Below are 19,357 nucleotides of genomic sequence, written 5' to 3' on the forward strand. Positions count from 1 at the left end.
AGGAAAGTGAGGTTGAATAAGTAATGTGACCAGAGAGAAAGTATCAAAGACTGCAGGGGACCTAGGGCATTAGAGGAAGGTGGTGTAACCTAGGCTAGGTGCAGAGGGAGGCCCCTTGGAACCTGAACGATGCATAGCATTTGTCCAGGCCAGGGGCTGGGCAGGGAGGGAGGGTGAGGAGACAGATGCCAGCATTAGGGAAGGCCAGGAGGGGAGAGAGAGAGAACAGAAAGAAGTCCACTTAGGCTTTTGGGATTTTTTCTTCTGCCTTCTTCTTTGTGACTGTCCTTGTTGCTATTTTAATTGTGACTCCATCTGGATAAAAATGTGGGACACTGGTAACCTCTGGGTGGTTTTTCCTTAGCTCCATCTCTAGCTTTAGCTCAGGATGTCTTAGATGGGGCAGAAGGACAGAGGAGGGCAGTTTAAAGTCTGACCCTAGGCTCAAGACAGTTTTTTACACAGTTATGAGTCTAGCGTCAAATTCCCGTGCATCTTGATTTTCCTCCTGGTGTTGGGCAGCATCAAGAACAAGGCCATGCAAGTTGGGGTGGAGGGGGAGGGGATCCTGCCTTCTCTCGATCTACCTTCCCACCCCAGTGTCGATGTTTTGGAGGCATGGAGGAAGTGGCGGCTTGTTTACAACCCAGATCCGGTTTTGAAGGTAGGAGGAACATCCTGCTCAATTGCACAATTCAGCCCTGGCCTGTGCCTGCTCCCATCTCATGCCCAGGTGGGGGTCCTGAAGGGGCAGGGAATGGTCAGGGCTGCAAACTCTCTTTTTATTTCATGTAGGAAGAAACCAATGCCCAGAGAGACCAGACGATCAAGGGCAAAAATCACACAGTTACTTAGTTAACAGAGCAGGACTAGAATCCATGTCTCTAATGCCACCTGTGTCCAATACTTCTGTCTGGGGCCTTCACAATTTGCATGGTAATTTTATTTTACACACATCCTCTCCTCTGATACTCTCAGCAGTTCCGTGCGATAGGCAGGAATTAAGATCCTTATTTTGCAGATGAGAAAACTGAAGCTTGGAGAGATTGTTTGGTTATGAGGCTCCCACAGTCTCAGGGTTTGCTGATTATCCACCTTAGAACAGCTTGGAAGGTAGATAATGATTACAGAGGAGGGCTTTCAAGGAGTAAATTAACCATGTTTAAGCATTCTTGCCAGTTCTCCAGTATCCACAGTGCAAATCAAAATCAAAATCAGCAAGTAGCTGGTCCTGCCCTACTAATCCTTCCCTACAAATTGCCGTCTGAACCTCAAGCCAGCAGTTTGTGTGGGAAAAGCAGCTCCCTATCTTCAAATCCACACTTAGGGGACACATGTTTTCTGCTGGGACTCTGACACTCGCTCTTGTAGAAAAGGTTCTCATTAAATATATGTTGAAATAAACAATAATTGAACCAGCTGCAGGGTGTTCTGACTCTAGCCACGTTCCCCTCATTTTCCCTTGGGGGTTAAATAGGGGTCCATGTGTCTTTGCTGCTGGTCTGGGGAGGCCACAGGGTGGTCCGCACCTGGTAAGGTGATACTGACAAGGCAGTGCTGGTCCAGATGGGGAGTGGGAGCTGGCAGTGGCTCAGTGGCTTTCCCAGAGGATAAGTGATTTGCTTAGTGGGGAGAACCGGGTGGTTCTATGATTTTGGTGAGATGGACAGAAAAGCTGGGGGAGAAAAGCAGGGGTGCGAGGAGGTAGGGGACTGCAGAACGCGACGCCAGGTCCCCAGCAAGTCTGGCATGGGGTACGGGAGGGTGGTAGAAGGCTGGATTTAGGGAGGCAAGGAAAGGCTGTCCCTCCTTTGTCAGGTTGTCACCAGGGGTGGTGCTAGGTAAGGGAAGGGGGTCTGCTAAGCTAACTGGAGAGTCCTAGAGGGCAGGGGTAGGACGAGGAGCATTTTGGGGGCACTGAAATGACCATCCCCTCCTCCCTCTAAACCAAAGGCTTGCATGCAACTCTAGAAGTAGTCTCTCCTTCAGCCCTGCTTTCTCTGTCTTATCAAAAACCAGGGTTTGAGTCCAGAGCACAGTGAAACATAAAATGAAACAGAGGACAGGCCTTGGCTGCTCCCACAAACCTGCAGAAAAATATTGACCTTAGGTTTGCCTCTGGAGTTCCAACAGCAGTTTTATCTCCTTGTGTTTCAAAGAAGGTCTGGATCTTCCAGCTGCATGTAGGGTTGATTTAAAGTGCGTCCTCCCCACTCTTTGGGTGTCTGCCCCCACTGCCCCCAGTGGCAAGCTTTACCCCCTTGGGAAGGGGACTTGCAGCAAGCAGGATTGGCTGTGGGCTGAAGGGACTGGTGTGTGTGCCCGTTTTGGGGGTGAGGTAGGGTGGCTCAGTGCTCGTTCACTCAGGAGGGGGTCACAAGTAAGCCACTGTGCTGGGGCCATGTGTCCCGCGCGGGTATTCTGTGTGCAAGGAACCATTGTATAACTGTGTGATTGTTGAGGTGTGGCGAGTCCCTTGTCGGACGTGCCCTTGCTTTTACTGCCTCTGTGCCGGATGTATATTTACTGTGCTCCGGGCAGGGGCAGTTCAGCTCGATCAAGGGTAGTTTTGGTGCCCAGAGTTATTGAAACTGTGTGAGTTGCACCATGGGGGCGGGTTCATCTGGACTTTAACGTGCCCGCCGCGTTCTCGGAGCTAATTTTCTCTGGCTGTCCGCGCTCCCCCAGAGGTGGGGATGCGACAGGCGACGGGCGAGGTGGTCGTGTGGCGGGACAGGGGGCTGTGCGGTCGGGAGAGGAGACTGGCCACGGTTGAGGACGACCTCGACGCGACCCGGCAGAGGAGGCGAGAACTGCAGGGAGGACGGGCGAGCCCCACGCGACTCCCGGTTGCCGCAGGGCGCACGGGCGACGAGTAGCGCCCACCAGGGGACCGGGCCGCGCGCCCGCTGCCTTGACTTCCCCATCCCCTCGCGGGGGAGGGGCCGCAGCGAAGAAAGTGCGCGAAGGGGCCGCGGCGGCGAGCCTCCCACGTGACGGGGCCGCGCCGAGCAGAGCGGGACCCGGCGGCGGCGGGCGCAGCAGGGCGGCCTGGAGCCCCGGGAGCGGCGCGCGCGGCCCCGGCCCGGCCGGCGTCCCGGCCTCGCGCTGCACATTCTCTCCTGGCGGCGGCGCCACCTGCGGTCGCGTTCGCCCGAACATGGCGACACGGAGCAGCAGGAGGGAGTCGCGACTCCCCTTCCTCTTCACCCTGATAGCGCTGCTGCCGCCCGGGGCTCTCGGCGAGGTCTGGCCGCAGACGCTGCCCGGCGGCCGCGCGCCCGGGCCGCAGGATCGGGGCTTCCTCGTGGTGCGGGGCGACCCGCTCGAGCTGCGGCGTGGGGCGCGCGGGGCGCCCCGGGGGGCGGACGAGAAGCCGCTCCGGAGGAGACGGAGCGCTGCCCTGCAGCACGAGCCTATCCAGGTGTACGGACAGGTGAGCGGTCGGCCCCCGCCATCCCCCGGCTCTCTCCTCTCCCTGCGCCGCCTCACCCCCGCATCCATCCTTGGCTGTCGCCTCCCAGGTGCAGGCACCGCTGGGGACTTCCCGGCTGGCGTTTGTTTTTTTCCCCTCCTCACATAGGAGTACAACCGTCAGCACTTGAATCGCCTTGATCTTTCCTTTTTCCTGTCGATTTTAGCAAACGGATTCCAGGGCACTCGCGGGGTGCACTGCCTGTTTCCCCAGGGTGTGTGCTCACCGGTGGAGTTTCCGGCAGGTATCGGAGGGGTGCAGCTTCATTTTCCGTGTGGATAAAAGACGGGCTTTCTTTCGTGTATCATCAGTTAGCAGCCGAGGCGAGCACCCTGCAGATGCAGTACGTTTACCCAGAACAGTCAGAGGAGGGGTTTCCACACTTACCGTTTTTAACCACAATTAAGGTGGGCAAACCTGAAAGCTTACTCTCTGGGTATAGTCAAACCAAGAGGTGTGTGTGTGTGTGTGAATTTTTTTTTTTTTTTTTTTGGTGGTGAGGGGTGAGGTTCTATCCGTTCCACACCCTTCCGCCTCCCCGCCTTTCAAAATATTGACTTTATTTTGGACAGGAATATCCCTCATGACACTTGGGAATTTGAAAGACTGCAAGAATTTGGTGGGCATTATTATTCAATAAGTGATTTATTTCTATCTAGGCAATGGGTTTAATTAGATCATAAGGAACATGAATTTCACTTTTATGGCAGGACTTACTTCTGGCCATTACAAAGCGAGTTTGTGGGTTAGTATCAGCGTTGGCAAAATTAATTTGTCCGTGTTATTGCCTCATGAGACTCACAGTCCTATGGTTGAGACTGACATTGGCAAAACTGGAAGGTCGGTGGGGGAGAAAAAGTGGGAACAGTGGAGGTGGTCAACTACATGATTTCTAGAGTCAAAATATTCCCTTCAAAGTAGAAATGGAAAGATGAGTCTGAATTCTGCATCTCTTCACTGATTTTCCTTTAGCCATTTCTTCAGGAAATACACAGAGTTAAATGTTCAACCCTTGGAGCCAGGAAGAACGTTATAAACCGTCTCCCCTATTATGCCATTTTGTTGATGACCACCAGAGCTGGGAAAGGTGAAGTGACTAGCCCAAGGTCACATGGGGCAGAGTTGCCTGCTCTTTAGTTTTTGTCTGCATTGTCTCAGTGACCTTCGAGTGATCAAATCGTCGCCCTCTCTTTATACAGTGCTTCTTAAATAACTTTTTTCTAAAGTAAAATGTATTGGCAAGAGAGGGGATAGGGATGGAGGTGAGAGGATGGGAGCATTTGCCTTCCGTCCACCATCAGCTCCTGGGCAAGAGCGTGTGCCAGTGGGCATATAACTGCTGGTGGGCATGGGCTGCTGGGGCCTGCCTGTTTGGCTCCCTCGTGGGTCCAGATCCTTGTTCCCTTCCCCACCCCCATCTGAAACTTCTTTTTTGTATTGTTGAAAGAAGTCAGCAAGGTCCTTGCTCCCCACAGGGACGCCAGCATCCTGATGGAGGATGGGGGAGGGAGAAAGAGAGGCTCCCTTGTTCCTTGAGGCTTCCCCATCAGCCCAGCTCTGCTGTGGGCTTGAGTCAGCTTTCTGGGGGCTGGGAGTGGAGAGCCGCGGGAGATGATCCCTTCCGGAGCTCAGGTCCCTAACATCTATAGTTTGGGCTGCGGGAACGGGAGGAGCTTCCTGGTCACAAAAATATGCACACAGGTGCCATTTCTTCCTTGGGTTTGGTTTGTGAAAGCTCCTGGGTATTTGGGGCCAGTTAAAGATGAACTGTGTTCTTCTTGGGAGGGACTAAAAAACCCTCGGCTTTTATATTTCTGAGCCAGATTGAGTTTGGTTCAGTGGAAGGTTGGAGAACTAGCCCTCGGACTCATAATGAGGAATTCCCACCAAGGGTGAGGACCCAGAGCAGTGTTTTTTCTTCTCTGAGGCCTCCTCCCTGTGCCATTGTTCTTGGTTGCCCTGAAGTTAATAAAACTGGGATTAACTTGAATCTGTAAGGATTTGAGTTAGATAGAAGGAAGGACTTCCTGGTCCTGGGCTTTCTGCTACAAATACTGTCTGGTGCAGACCCTTTAGACTGCAAGCACAGGAATCAGTAACTGAAGGGGTCTGGCCTGCCCCTCTTGGAGCTCTGGAGGGCCGCCCAGCTATTTGGAACAATCTTTCTAGCAAAGATGTCCATTTGCCTCTGTTTTCCCTGGGACAGACCTGGTTTATACATTGTCCCTGATGGTTATGAAAAGTGCTGTGTTCACTCAAAAAAGTGTCGGGATGCAGACTATAAATTAGATGGCCATTCTGCTTCTAGCCCTAAGCCAATTCCCACGTTATACTCCCCCCCAATCCCCGCCCTTTAACTTTGAAATGTAAGGAATTGCCATGTTTTTCCATAGTGTCATTTGAATTCAGTGTGATTCTATACAGGGATGGGGGTGCAGATGAGGGGGTGGGGAGAGTTTTCATCCCTACTTTCAGAAAACTGAAAATTTAAGGAGGAGATAAAGCAGATGCAAATATACAGGCATGGAAATGTACCAGACAGGGGCAAGGAAACATGGACGTGATACACCAGCCACAACTCTTCAGTGGGGTGTGAGTGGGTTGTTTGATATGGGAGGGCATGGGAGATGGAGTGATAAAGGGTCAGTGGGCTCAGACACTCTGCAGCTTCTCGCTCTCTGACCTTTGAGTGAGGTTAAGAGGATGCCTTGCAACACAGATTAGGGCTGGAAGCAGAAGCTGCCTGACGGAAGAAGCCCCAGGGGTGATGTTCAGGCCACCAGCTCCAGGGAGGGGAGCAGGAGGGCTTTTGCATCTGAGAAAGAGCCCTGTGTTGCAATCAGTGTCAGTTCTTTTTCTGTGGCTCTGCTAACCTATGGAGTAAACTAGGCTTAGTTGTGTCCCTTCTAAAACAGGCCAGATCCAAGAAGGGGGATTCCAGAATTCTTGTCACACTGGATTTCCTCCTGATTTTATGTCAGCTCCATGCCTCTGTGCCACCTGCTTTTCCCTCTGCCTCAAATGGTCTTTCCCCTGTTTCTTTCTTTGCTTGCAAAACCCCTATTCCATTTTTCAGCATCCAAGGAGTACCTCTTAGTATTCCCAGGCTCTGGTGGGAAGAGTTCTTTTGAGCTTGGTTACAGCACTGACTGCCTGGTGTTCTGATTGCTTGTTTAACTGTTTCATCTCCCTGTTTGCTCCTTGAGGGCATGGATCAAGTCTCTTCTCTGTGTCTCTGGCACTTGGGAGGCCCTTAATGAATATTTGTGGACCAGCTGCCCACCTGGAAAGAGAACGGCCTAGAGGGTAGGAAGCACATCCAAGTTATAGAAAAGGTATTTATAAGGAGGACTGTCGTGAGCCCACAATGGAGAGTGGAAATGAGTTGGCTCAGGATGTGGGTCGGGGAGCCCTGATTTTCCTGTGCTATTCTGGGGTTTATTTTGAATGAAGAGCTGGGATTCTATCATACAGAATGCTCTCTTTTAGGACCATCATGGTATTGCTAATGGTATTGTTTTGGGGAAAAATCCTTTGGAATGAAGCGCAAAGCCTAACAGGATTTACAGGTTTATTTTCCTTCCAATGAGCTCTCTCTTCATAATTCCTGCTTTTTAGAGTCCAGGGAGTATTCAGTGTCCTGATTTGAGACTGAAAATAAAGTGTCTGTTACAGCACAAGGCCCTGAGACAAAGAGCCTCCTTTGGGGGTGGAAGACTGTGTAGCTTTAGATCTCTTTGGGGTAGATTCTTGTATGATACACTTGCTTGGGAAGGAATTGGCTGGTTGATTCTGAAGTTAGGATGTTTGACCTGTATGCTTCCAAAAGATGAGAAGGCAAAGCATTTGCGGTTTCAAGTTGACTTCTTCTGCATAGGTGAAGGATTCCTTGGCGTTTTGGGTTGGCTTGATCAGGGGTGTGACCTTGAAAAAATTCCTGGTCTCACTTGGCATCTCTACTTGGGCACAGTTCTTGGCTTGGTCTCTGGCCACTGTTTAATAGCTGGCCCTGTCTCGGGGCGTGGCAGGTGGAGGCTTTGAGAGGTGGAAGGGATGGGAGGCAAAGGGACAGGGAAGGGGAGTGAGGAGATGGAGAATGAAAGGGATGAAATGGAAAGCCATCCAGTCCGTTTATTTAGCCTTCAGTAGGTAATGCATGTTTGCAAAACAATATTTGAACAAAAGAGTATGTAGTGAGAAGTAAATTTCTCTCCCTTACATGACCCCATTCACCCAGTGTCCACGGTCATCAGTTTTTTGTGTGTCCTTCCAAAAACGTTCTACACATTTGTAACATATATGGACATAAAATTTGAAACTTGAAATATCAGCGGCTTTCTATTATCCCTAGCCCCTGATATCATGAATAATGACATCAGCTCCAAAATATATTTATGGCATAATTACTGTCAATAGGAAGGGAGCTACCCGAAGTGTCAGAGTATAAAATAGATTGTTACTTCTCCTCCGGGCCAGGGTGGAAAATACCAGTCCACTTCAAGGATGCCGGCCAGCCAGGGCCAGGAGAGCAGCATCATGTAGCCCTCCTGTCACCTGGAAAGGTGCTGGAGCGCAGTTCCCTAGAGATGCAGAGCCCAGGTTTGTGAGAACATCAGAATACTGAGATCACGGATCTTGGCTTTAACTCATGTTCTTTTCGAAAATGTTTTCTTTAGATTCTGTAAAGTGGAGTTAATAGTATGCGTAATAAACTGCTTTGAGACCTGGGATCCAGGAGGCAGATTCTGACAGCAGTGAACATCCCAAAGCAAAAAATGGATGCTGTAGGAACATTTCATTGTCGTATTTTGGGCTGTTCCTCCTTAGAGATGACGGCCATCTTGGTAGTGTCATTGTTTAATCCCAGGGCCAAGGATGGATGGAGCCGAGGCTTGTACTGTCCCCTGTAATGGACAGACACAGGAGCATGCAAATAATCTGGAGAGCAGGTAACCCAAAGAATAACCTATTTGCCTTTGCTATGTATTTATTTAGTGTTGTTTTTTTTTGGTTTTTTTTTTAAGGATCAGTTTACCTTCCTAATTAAATTTTGCTTAGGTGAATATTAAAATGAGTTTGCATTCTTTGAGCAGCTGATATGCAAAATGGCCGGCATACATGTGTTAAGGGAAAGCCAGTTTGGGGTTTAGAATTTTTGATAATAATTCAGATGTAGATAATTTGAGAGTTGACCATGTAGAAATATATTAAAACGAGGTATTATAGTAACCTTTCCTCCATTTTTTTTAGGTTCAGGTGTGATGGAACATAAAGGAGAGCTCACTGCATTTTGGTTTGAATGTTCATTAGTATTTCAGCAGAAGTGGTCTGGGCTGCAGGGCTGAGGCATCTTTGTCGAGCACAAAACCTTCCTGTGCGTTCCCTAGGTATGCCGGAATCCGTTGGCACATGGCATGTTCAGTCCAGCCATGTAAATGCAAAAATCAATTTCCCTGAGTTTAAAATGAGCTGCAGTTAATTTCGACCTAATCTACTGGTTTATCGACCTGTGAACCTTGGGTCTTCGAAGAAGTGGCATGGGCAGCCTTCTAGCATCCAAGTGGCTGATGATGCCGTAAATCAGAGAAGGTGGGTGGACTGCTGATTAAGATCAAGATTTGGGTTTCCTCCCGTGTTATTGTGAGACCCTCAACTTTTTATTGTAACTTGCGGAATGCTTTGAGCGTTTTGGGCTGGGTTCCATAAAAAGAGGACTTAATAAGTTACATGACTTTTGTAGTCATGACCACAACAGGGAGTTAAAAATAATTACAAAATTCTGTTATCCACTGCGTAATTGTTAATAATAATGGTAATCCATGGTCATGGTCATCCATGGTCATGGTAATCCATGGTCATCCATGGTAATCCATGGTCATGTCACTGCTTCTGGTCAGGAGCTGGAAGGGTTTATCTTCCTGACGTCGTGTCAGGTCTTCTCTTCAAAGGATCTTCCCGCCATGACGGAAATATTCTGGATCTGTGCTGACCAGGGTGTCCGCTAGCCATCTGTGGCAGTTGAGGCTTGAAATGTGGCTGGTATGACCAAAGAATTGAATTTATTTTCCTTTCATTGAATTTTCATCGAGTTAAATTTAAGTTGAAACGGCCCCACGTGGCCCTTGGACAGCACAGCTTTAACCGGTTGCGTGAAGTTCCCTTTCCCGGTGGTGGCAACTGGTGCTTCACCCAGGGGAGAAGCTTGTATAGCCACAGCAAGGCCTGTCTTGGTTTCCACCACCAACGGGGGAGGGAAAGCGAGCGTTGAGGGCTGCTGTCTGAACCTGAGGCTTTGGTGGCTGCTGGCTGCCAGGTTGAGTGTGGGGAGACCCTGGCCTTTCTTTCCCGGGTAGGGCTGCATCAGGGGGTGTGGTGGAGGGTGCCGTGGGTGCCCTGTTCATCTTAGCAGCTGCCTCTGCACAGCTGTCTCCTCCCATCAGGGACCCGGGCACTGGAGGCTGACCTGTGTGCCTTCACTTTTGATGTGGCTTTGCCCAGACAGCCCACGTGGCCCGGGCGGTGTGCAGACCCTGCGCATCTGTTTAGCCGAGAAAGCTGTACCTGGTGCCTTAACGTGGGGGCCACCTCCCCACCCCTGCCCTCCGCTTCCTGGGCTCGCCTTGTCTTCCCTTAGTGCAGCCAGGTCTGTCTTCCGTCCCTGCAGCCCTGCAGACTGGCATGAAGACAAACAGTGTGGGCGTGGGCGTGGGCGTGGGGTCTTCATCACCGCCTGGGACCCCCGCCTCCCGCCGGCCCTCTAACCCCGCACGCCGCTGCCGCTGCAGGCGCTCGGCTCGGCAAATCGGGACCCTTCACCATGATTTATTTCCAGTCCCCTGAATTAGATTCAAAACACCACTACAAATTCTCAGAAAGGCAGGCTGATGTGATTACGTCCCAAATTGGAGTGGCAGACAAGGGCAATAAAAAGATGTACTTGTATCATATTCGTGTTTTGTGCCGTGTAGGGACCAACATATGGTTTATTATTTCCCTCCCCCTCCCTTTGTTTTTGTTTTTTAAATGAGGAAAGTAACCAATATTGCATCTTTTATTTAGAAAAGAGACTAGCCTGTTGAATAGAAACCCTCTGCCCCCAAATAACTGGATCGAAGGGGGGAAGATGGCTGGGTTGATTCTTACATAAATAAATGAGGGTTTGAGCCAATGGGTGGGTCCTGAATGGAGATTTTAATGTGTTAGTTGGGACTGAGGTGAGATCCAGTCTACTTTGATGGTCTGGGGAGCTGAATAGTGTCAGGGTGAAATTCTTCACTCTTAGGAAACCTCTGCGTCCAGAAGAAATTGGGAGAAGCTGGGATAATCTGATGGAGCTTGGAGGGCCGGGGTTAAAAATAACCCTGGGAGTAAAAGCCAGTTTAGGGACTGTCTCTGGGGAGCCTGGCGTGGGTGCATCTGAGAAGAGCCATGTATGGGGGAGGGGCCCAGATAGTAAAGGACTCTATTTCTCTGTTAGCCCAGAGGATACAGGCAAGACGTTTCCATGTGGGTCTACGCCAGGGGCCTGGGGAGAAGGCCTGCCCCAGGGTCCCAGCAGAGGAAGCTGCCAATGGCAGGGAGTGGGGACAGAGGTGGCTGGGTGGGGCCTGTGAGGCTGTGGGAGGGTTTGGAAGAGACTTGAAATGTTTTAAGGCTGTGCTCCATTAATTGGGTAACATGAGACTGTATACCTATAACTTACCTCATCTGTATGTATTTAGTTCCCTGAAGTTCTCTGAATAGTTCTTTAAAACAAATCCTGCAGTTAACTGTGCACGTGGTTTGCTGCATTGGACGAGGTGTGCTGCTGTGGAGGTGAGGCAGGGGTTCCTGCAGAAACCAGCCTCGGACCTGGAGAGGGGAAGAATTCAGGAGTGGATGTGGAGAGCTGGATGGAGGAGAAAGGCTGTCATCACAGGGTTGGGGAGTTAAGCTGGAGGGGGGGCCCGAGAGGCTTCTCCTGCCCTCCTGGCAGCAGAGGCATCTCACAGGACTGAAAGGTTGGCCTTAAACCACTGGTAAGGTGAGGTCTTGAGGCGTTTGGTTCTGGGATGTCATGTAAATACTTTCCCCTTGGGGCAAGGGAAGTGCTAGAAATCAGTGCCACCTCTGCGTTGGTTGGTTCGTTGGAGCCTTGGGAACCGGAGCTTGGGTTTCCCCAGGTTTCGAATCTTGGGTGTGGAGGGAGGGGAAGGCTGCCTGAGCACAGGGCTTGGCCACAACTGGCTTCTTTTTTTAAATAAATTAATTTATTTATTAATTTATTTATTTTTGGCTGTCTTGGGTCTTCGTTGCTGTGCACGGGCTTTCTCTAGTTGCAGGGAGCGGGGGCTACTCTTCGTTGCGGTGCGCGGGCTTCTCATTGCTGTGGCTTCTCTTGTTGCGGAGCGTGGGCTCTAAAGTGCAGGCTCAGTAGTTGTGGCACACGGCCTCAGTAGTTGTGGCTTGCGGGCTCTAGAGCGCAGGCTCAGTAGTTGTGGCACACGGCCTCAGTAGTTGTGGCTCGCAGGCTCTAGAGCGCAGGCTCAGTAGTTGTGGCACACAGGCTCAGTAGTTGTGGCGCACGGGCTTACTTGCTCCACGGCATGTGGGATCTTCCCGGACCAGGGCTCTGACCCGTGTCCCCTGCATTGGCAGGCAGATTCTTAACCACTGCGCCACTAGGGAAGTCTCCATGACTGGCTTCTGAGCTTGACCCGGACATGCAGTGTTTCACCAGTGTATGTATGTATGTTGTTACTTCCTGCTCTTAGGCCTCAGTGTTCCAATCCTGGTGATGCTCACGGTAATTTTTTATGTGCTGCCATTTTGTGAAGAATGGTTTATTTTGGTATAAAGACCATACCAGTAACAAGAGGAAATAACGTTTTAGCATTTTGAAGTTTATGAAATATATTCACGGATAAGATCTCATTTGATTTGCAGGTAAGCCTTGTTTATTTATTTTTTAATTTTTTTTTTAGCAATGTGAAAGGAAGTCTTTATTTGTTTTCTAGGGAGGACTAGTAGCCAGGATCACTATTAAAGACTAAATCTTAATAAGAGGCATCCATACATTAAAAGAAATCCCAGCACATGTTTTAATTCTGTAATAATTTTGTCTCTCTCCCCTTTTGACATCCCTAAGAAATCCACTTTGCCAAAGAATAACTTTCCCCCTGCAGAGCTTTTCCAGTACATGTCAACACAGTGAATTTTCCCTCCTTTAGTAATAAAGCAGAAGTATCCAGGGCACCTTCTGTGGCCAGGCTGGTGGGCAGCTGGGATGTTGCTGCCATTCTGGTTGATAAGACCCTGAATTGTGTGGATGTTGTTCATAGGGTGGTGATGGTTCGAGCAGAACTTTCCACTGGCTCTGTGGTGTCACACATCTTCAGGTAAGATTATTCTCTGTTCACAGATGAGTATCTTGAGGCTCCAAAAGGCAAACGGACGTCCCCCAAGTTGTGCAGCCCATCAATCGTCGAGACCAGGACTCAAACCCAAGCCTCTGACTTGTCTCAGATTTACGGTGGCACCTTTCCCTCTTGTAAATATTCCAGTGAACGTCTTGCTTTCAGCCAGGGGTCCGGTGGCTGTGATCTCTTTTGTTCCCCCTTCAAAACCTAGAGATCTCATATAATGCCACCCTTTCCTTGGCTCTCCTGGCTACACTAGTTTACTTTTAACTTTTCAGATTTGTCAAGTTCCAGGTCCCTCCCCGTTCCTGGATTTCGCTCTGTTCTTCCTCTGGATCTGTCTTTTCTGTTCTCCATCCCTTTTGCCCTGGACTCCTCCCTCTTCATCCTTATGGTACCCACTGGGGGTCTTGTCTTCAGTGCAGCCCTGCACTTGGTTATGCCCCCCCGGCTCCCACATTTAACATCTGTAAGCATTATTCATGAAATTAATTGTTTAACGTTTGTTTCCCCTGCTGATTTAAGAGTCATGAGGCAGGACCTAGAAGTCTGCTGTTTCTTTGACACCTAGTAGAGCATCTGGTATGTAGTAAGTGCTCAGTTAATCTCTGCTGAATGAATGAGGTGGGGGGCTATTTATGGTGGAGCTGCAGAGCCAAAGTGGAGGGTCAGGGAAAGTGGATGTTCTGGAACCATCCTACACAGGTGAATCGTGATTTAAGGCTAGTCCTGGTTCAGGGTGTCCAGCAGCCAGTAGACACCGGTGAGGGGCTTGCTGTGCTCTCAGTGCTGTGTGCCCCACTCTGCGGTCCTGGGTTTTAAGGCAGATGGAAACCCCACTTCTAGATCTTTCTTTGGGTTTAACCCCATCTGCAAGGTGTGGAAGGTGGTTTAGATGTTCCCTGAGGTTCCTTCTGGCCCAGATATTTTCTTCTTTTTCTTACTTGCCAACTGGTGAATTAAGGGGTGATTATTTTCATGACAAAGAGATTTTTCACAGTTGTTTTTTTTTTATAGGGAGCCCTCCCAGAACAGCAGAGCAGGCTATTTGCTAAATGACAAAGTGGGCTTCACCAGGAGGGAGTGGCAGATAGAGGTCAATGGCGGGTGGATTCTACTTGCCGAAGATTAATCAGAACTAAAGTCTCTCTGAGCTGATATTTTAAGTCAGGAAGAGGCATATAAATAAATCTCAAGAGAGCTCATTAGTTAAGGAGATTATAGTGAAATGCTAAGTTTTTTAGTCGGAGGTCTTTCTCCCTTTGTTACCTTGTCTGTGAAATGGGCAGCCTGCATTGATCAGAGAAGTAGTTAACGAGTTCTCTGGGTGAAGCATCAGTGAGAAAAGTCAAAGGAGTGAGTGGAGAGGCCAGGACAGGGCCTCTCTGCAGGGAGAGAAATCTAGCTCTTAAACTAGATTTCAGCTCTCCTTCGGAGGTGGAGAGTCCAGGGAGGGAAATGAGCTTACTAAATATAGTGGGAACACAGTCTCAAAAGGGGACATGGCGGGGCGATTTGCATAACCAGCATTTAGGTCGTGCAAACAGATGGTTGAGAAACCTTGTTATGCTTGGACCTTGGGTGTCTGTCTTTGGTTTCCTCGGGTCCGTCCTGTAGCACCAAGGATTTAACAGCTACCTCTGTCCTCGCAGCTGAAGGACAGGATATTTGTTTTATACTTCACTGTAGAATTTTAAAAATGCTTCTTTGTATTTCACTGCTAGTGAGACAGAGGAATGAACCAGGCTGCCTTATTTGTCCTTCTCATCCTGTGTTCTGGAAAGAAGGAGTGGTGAGGGCTACGGGCTGTGGGTGTCTAGGACATCCTGATCTTTGGGTTTGACCAATTTGAGAGACGGAATGGCAGAAGAAATGAATGGAGATGGCATGAGACCCGTTCCATTAAGGGCCCCCATCCTTCTGAATAAGACTCAATGACTCTACAGATTTTGGTGGGTTTTATTGTGAATATCTTATTACTTGTCAGACTTGTCGCGCTGATTTCCCCCAGAAGCGCTCTGTGTACTCTTGACAGGTGAGAAGTGAGTAAAGAGCCCCAAAGGGTACCTAGCCCTGAGTGGGCCTCAGTGTATAAGCAATCACCACCTTCCCACAACGAGCAATTTCTTTGTCCTCCTTCTATTTCTAACAACCCAGAGCTTGGAGCTTGGGTGGCAGCAGCTTCTTCCCCCTCTCTGAAGAGTGAAGCAAAACACTTAACCTCTCTGGAACGCCGGGGCCTGCCAGGAGACTGAGACAGTGTGTGGGTTGACGGGGACCCAGGTGATGACTGTTGAGAGCTGGGAAGTGGACGCTAGCCCTGAGCCTGTGGCCATTTCTCCAGCCAGGGACCAGGGACCAGGGACCAGGGACCAGGGACCAGGGACCAGCCCCGCAGGGACGCTGTGGCTTTGCAGATGCCGCTGACAGCATTTTGAAGGATTGCTTTGACCAGAGACCCACTCCTCAGCCTGCCTTCTCCATGACTCACCCGAGCTGCATATTTTGATAGCATGAAGGATCGAGGTGGGGGAAAGAAGCATTTCTTACGAGTGGGAGCTCCTAGGTATTGCATCAGCAATTGAGAAGCATAATGTTCTTTGCAGGTCATAGACAGAGGCTTTTAAAAAAATTGAGATGAAATTCACATAACATGAAAGTAACCATCTTAAAGGGAACAATTCAATCCGGTGGCGTTCAGTACATTCACGGATGTTATGCCACCACCATCTCTATCCCGTTCCAAACCATTTTCATCACTCCAGAATAACACCTTTTACCCTTTAAACAGTTACTCCCTATTCCCCCCTCCCCCCAGCCCCTGGCAACCAGCAATCTGCTTTCTGTCTCTGTGGATTTACCTGTTTTGGATATTTCATATAAGTGGGATCATGTAACATGTGACTTTTGTGTCTGGCTTCCTTCCCTTAACGTAGTGTTTTTGAGGCTCATCCACGTTGTGGCATACATCAGGAGATCATAGGGTTTTAACAACTACCCGGGACACCCAAAGACAAACCCTCACGGAAAGAGGGAGGCTTCCAGCCACTGTCATTCAAGCCCCAGGTTCTGCCAGGAGGAAGGGAGTGAACTAGATTCATCGTTCCCTAAATAAGCTACATTAGAGACACCAGGGGCGTGTCCTTTAAAAATACCCATTCCTGGGCTCCAGTCAGAGGGTTCTGAATCAATAGGGCTGGGGTGGGGCCTCTCTGGGGACTCTGGTTGTTAGCTGGGTTTGGGACCCCTGAACCGGATGACTTCTGGGGGGCTACCTTGACTCTTAACGATCTGCCTGTGATCTTAGCAGAGGCCTGAACCTCCGACCCCGATGCTGTTTGTTGTTTATGAGGCAGTTTCTCTGTGCAGAGACTGCTGTGGCATGTGATTTTCCCGTTTGCCTTCTGAGGGGGAGGCATCGGGCCCCCTCCCTGCTGCTTTTTTACAGCTCCAATTAATTGTGGCTCATTTATCAAGCTCCACCTACGCCCTGTGAGCTGGAGATCCGAGAGGGAAGGTTGTTCACGCCCCGGGGTTGTAGTTACAACTGACTGCACATCAAGGTTACGTTTCTGGAAAAGCCACCCTCCTATCGGCTCTCACTCCCTCCCAGACTGGTGTCTTCTGGGTCCATGTGTGCCCACTCCTCTCCATGCGGTCTTTGGGACCCGAGTGAGCAAGGCTGATAGGAGTGATCTGGAAATAGGGAAGCCTGCAGCTGCACCAAGAGGGCTGGTGATGGGGGAGGCTAGGGGCTGAAGCTGGGAGGAAATCCCTGGGGATGGAAGAGGACCCACACGAACCGGAAACCACCCACAAAGTGCAGGGACCCAGCACTGGCACCTGCAGGTGTTATGATCGCTGGGAGCTGCTCTTGCACCTCTGGTTGCCTGGTCCCCGTCCATGGAGGGCCTGCTTTGCCTTCTTCCCTTTCTCCTGGGGTGGGGACGAGGGGATGGAGACCAAGGGGGGATGGAGAGGCGGAAAGTGAGGCCAGAGAGCACGATGATGTCTTTGCCTTAGTAAACCGTACAGCTTGCCAGCCTGCCTGGTGCGTGCTGGATTCCCACAGCTGACTCTGCACTGTGCTCTGGGGGGATGGGCACCTGGGCTTTCGTGGGGATCAGCCTCAGCCGGGCAGGCAGCTCCCCAGGGAGTTACTCCCTGGCCAGGAGGTGCAGGCGCTGACACCCCGCCAAGGGAGGGAGCTGAGCTGTCGTGTGAGTTGCCTGGTGGCCCTTGGACCAGACGTTCCTTGCCTGAGATTTTTTTTTTTTTCTCCCCGCTGGGCTACCCTTTTAGGAGTGAAAGGGACATCTAATAAAATCTTTTTTTTTTTTTTTTAAAGGTGTTTCACCAAGCTCGCCTTCTGGGCTTGCTTTGTAAAAAAGCCCTTGGATGTTCGGATGCCTCCTTTGTGCTGCTCTCACCCCTTCACCTCTCCTAGGATTGGTTGAGGGGGCCCCATAAATCTCATGTCCTCTGAATAGAAAGACTTGAGCAAGTTGTGTTCAGTCCTTGTTTCCGCTCTGATCACTGTAGGCTTTGTAACCTGCTCCGAGCGTTATTTGATTGTGAACCTGCCCATGGGGCTGTTGTGAGGTTGCCCGAGTGCAGCATTGCTGGGCTTTAAATCCCAGACCCTGGATGAACTTAGTGATTCTTCCAGGTTCCAAATCCTTTATCGATTGACATTTGCATAAATCCTCAATTTATTCCCCTCTGGTTCTAAGGGTGAGGCTCTTTTGGAGGGAGAAGGCTGTTAGCCTGAATTCCCAGGGCACCTTTGCCTGGTGGGCTTCTGATCCGTCGATGCTTCCAGTTTCTTCCCAGGGGCGAGGGCCGGCAGGAGGGGGGAGAGGGAGGGTGGAGGACGGCTCCGCAGCTGGTGGCGATTCCCTTAGCTGCTTTCCCCCTGAGCATCTGGAATAAATAATTTACTTATTTCTATTTTTTATTTGCACGTCTCTGTCGATGCCTGCCTGGACTTACCTCTCTGGGAGTGAGAAGGAATGTTTTGGAATGACATATTTTCCTAAAAAAAAAAAAAAAAATCCAGGGTCTTTTTGTTTAAAGAGGCCTCATTTCACCTGTTTCCCTAAAGAGCTTGGGTCCTGGATCAAATTAGGTGCAGGTGCTTAAGACCCAAAGCAATGTAGTTAAGGATTAGCTCTTTTGTTATTCTGTCAGCCAGGTTGGTGGCACAGGTGTTTCACTTCTCCCTTCAGAGGTCTGAGAGCACTACAAGGAGTGGGCGGGAGGAGGAGGGGAAAGGAGAAAGCAGCTGTGGGGGGAGGGGGAGGGGAGGGGGAGGGGAGGGGAGGGTTGGGTTTTCTGCTCTGAGGGCCTATCAGCTCAGGTGTGTACTTTGCATCGGTCCGGGAGATGGGGTGGGCGGGGTAAGGTGGGGGTGGGGAAGCATGCAGGTGGACTCTGCAGAGGCTCCTGGGAGTCCAGAAGCTCTCTTTCCTTCTCCTGTTAGCGAGACAAGCCGAGGTTGAAGGGGCCGGTGGAATAGGCTTCTCCCAGGCATTGCTTGTGCTCCGGATTTTGGGGGGGGGGGGGGACTTGTCCTGAACGTTCACACCAGCTCTCAGAATTTTTGTGAGTGTGGTCATCAGTTGGCTCTTCCCACACGGAGGCGGGGGGGGGGGTGAAACGGTTGCCTCAGGTGTGCCAAGATGCCAGACCCTGAACTGTCCGTCCGTGACGAATGAAAGGAAAAATAAGAGGAATGGAGTTAGCTTTTCATAAAGCAGAACCTGTCGGAAAGAACTGTTCTTGATTCTGAGAGTCTGTCTTTCCTTTTCCTCAGTTTTCCGCGTTAAAACGTCCTTTCTTTGAAACATGACGGTGATTCTAGATGGCGGTATGGCTTTGGAGGGGGGTGGATACGTAACAGGTGAATCCCAGGAGCTCAGTGGTGTGAATGCATCTCCCAATTATGAGAAGTTCAAAACAAGTGGAGGCCCTTCTCCTCGGGGACTCGGGCTGCTTCTGTCCTGTGGCCCCATTCTCCTCTGGGACTCTGGGGTCCTGAATGCAGCCTGCGGGTAGGGAAAGAGAACAGGGCCGTGTAGGGCCACACCCCATCGTAAGGCCTGGGCCACCAGCCTGCTGTGTCCTCAGGAGGCCGGGGACAGAGATCCAGAGAACAGCCAGCCACGCTCTGACACGGTGGCTGTTTTCGTTAATGTTCTTACCTGGCAGAGAAGAGGTGGCCGACCAATCCTCTGCTGGCCTGCCTAATTCATCTCCATTTTCCTGGTTTACAAAACCCAGAAGCCTGGGAACTACTGTTTGCAATAAACCGAAGGTCATTTCTGTGGAGTCCTGGAAAATATTTCCTTACTTGGAATACTTCAGAAGTAACTAAATAAAGCTGATGTTTTCCTTTTGTTCCTCCTTGTTATGAGCTAAGGATAAGCAACGTCACCTGGAGGCCAGAGAGAACCAGTTTGAAGAGAAGTTTGAGAGCATGTGG

The 19,357-nt window shown here is 50.2% G+C and overlaps 1 protein-coding gene across 3 annotated transcripts in view; it reads left to right on the forward strand.

Moving 5' to 3' along the window:
• The first annotated feature begins 3,095 nt into the window (after positions 1 to 3,095).
• The window catches only part of SORL1 (sortilin related receptor 1), a 162,136-nt gene continuing 145,874 nt past the window's right edge, over positions 3,096 to 19,357 (forward strand). For 2 of the 3 annotated variants that reach the window (XM_057553490.1, XM_007196698.2), the window contains exon 1: positions 3,096 to 3,436. In XM_057553490.1, the coding sequence (XP_057409473.1) occupies positions 3,161 to 3,436 (276 nt within the window). In that variant the 5' untranslated portion in view covers positions 3,096 to 3,160. Of the gene's footprint in view, positions 3,437 to 17,044; positions 17,094 to 19,357 lie in introns of those variants that run through there. The other variant, XM_007196697.3, reaches the window with a different exon arrangement.

The sequence above is a fragment of the Balaenoptera acutorostrata genome, chromosome 9, assembly GCF_949987535.1.
Source record: "Balaenoptera acutorostrata chromosome 9, mBalAcu1.1, whole genome shotgun sequence".
NCBI classification, from domain to species: domain Eukaryota; kingdom Metazoa; phylum Chordata; class Mammalia; order Artiodactyla; family Balaenopteridae; genus Balaenoptera; species Balaenoptera acutorostrata.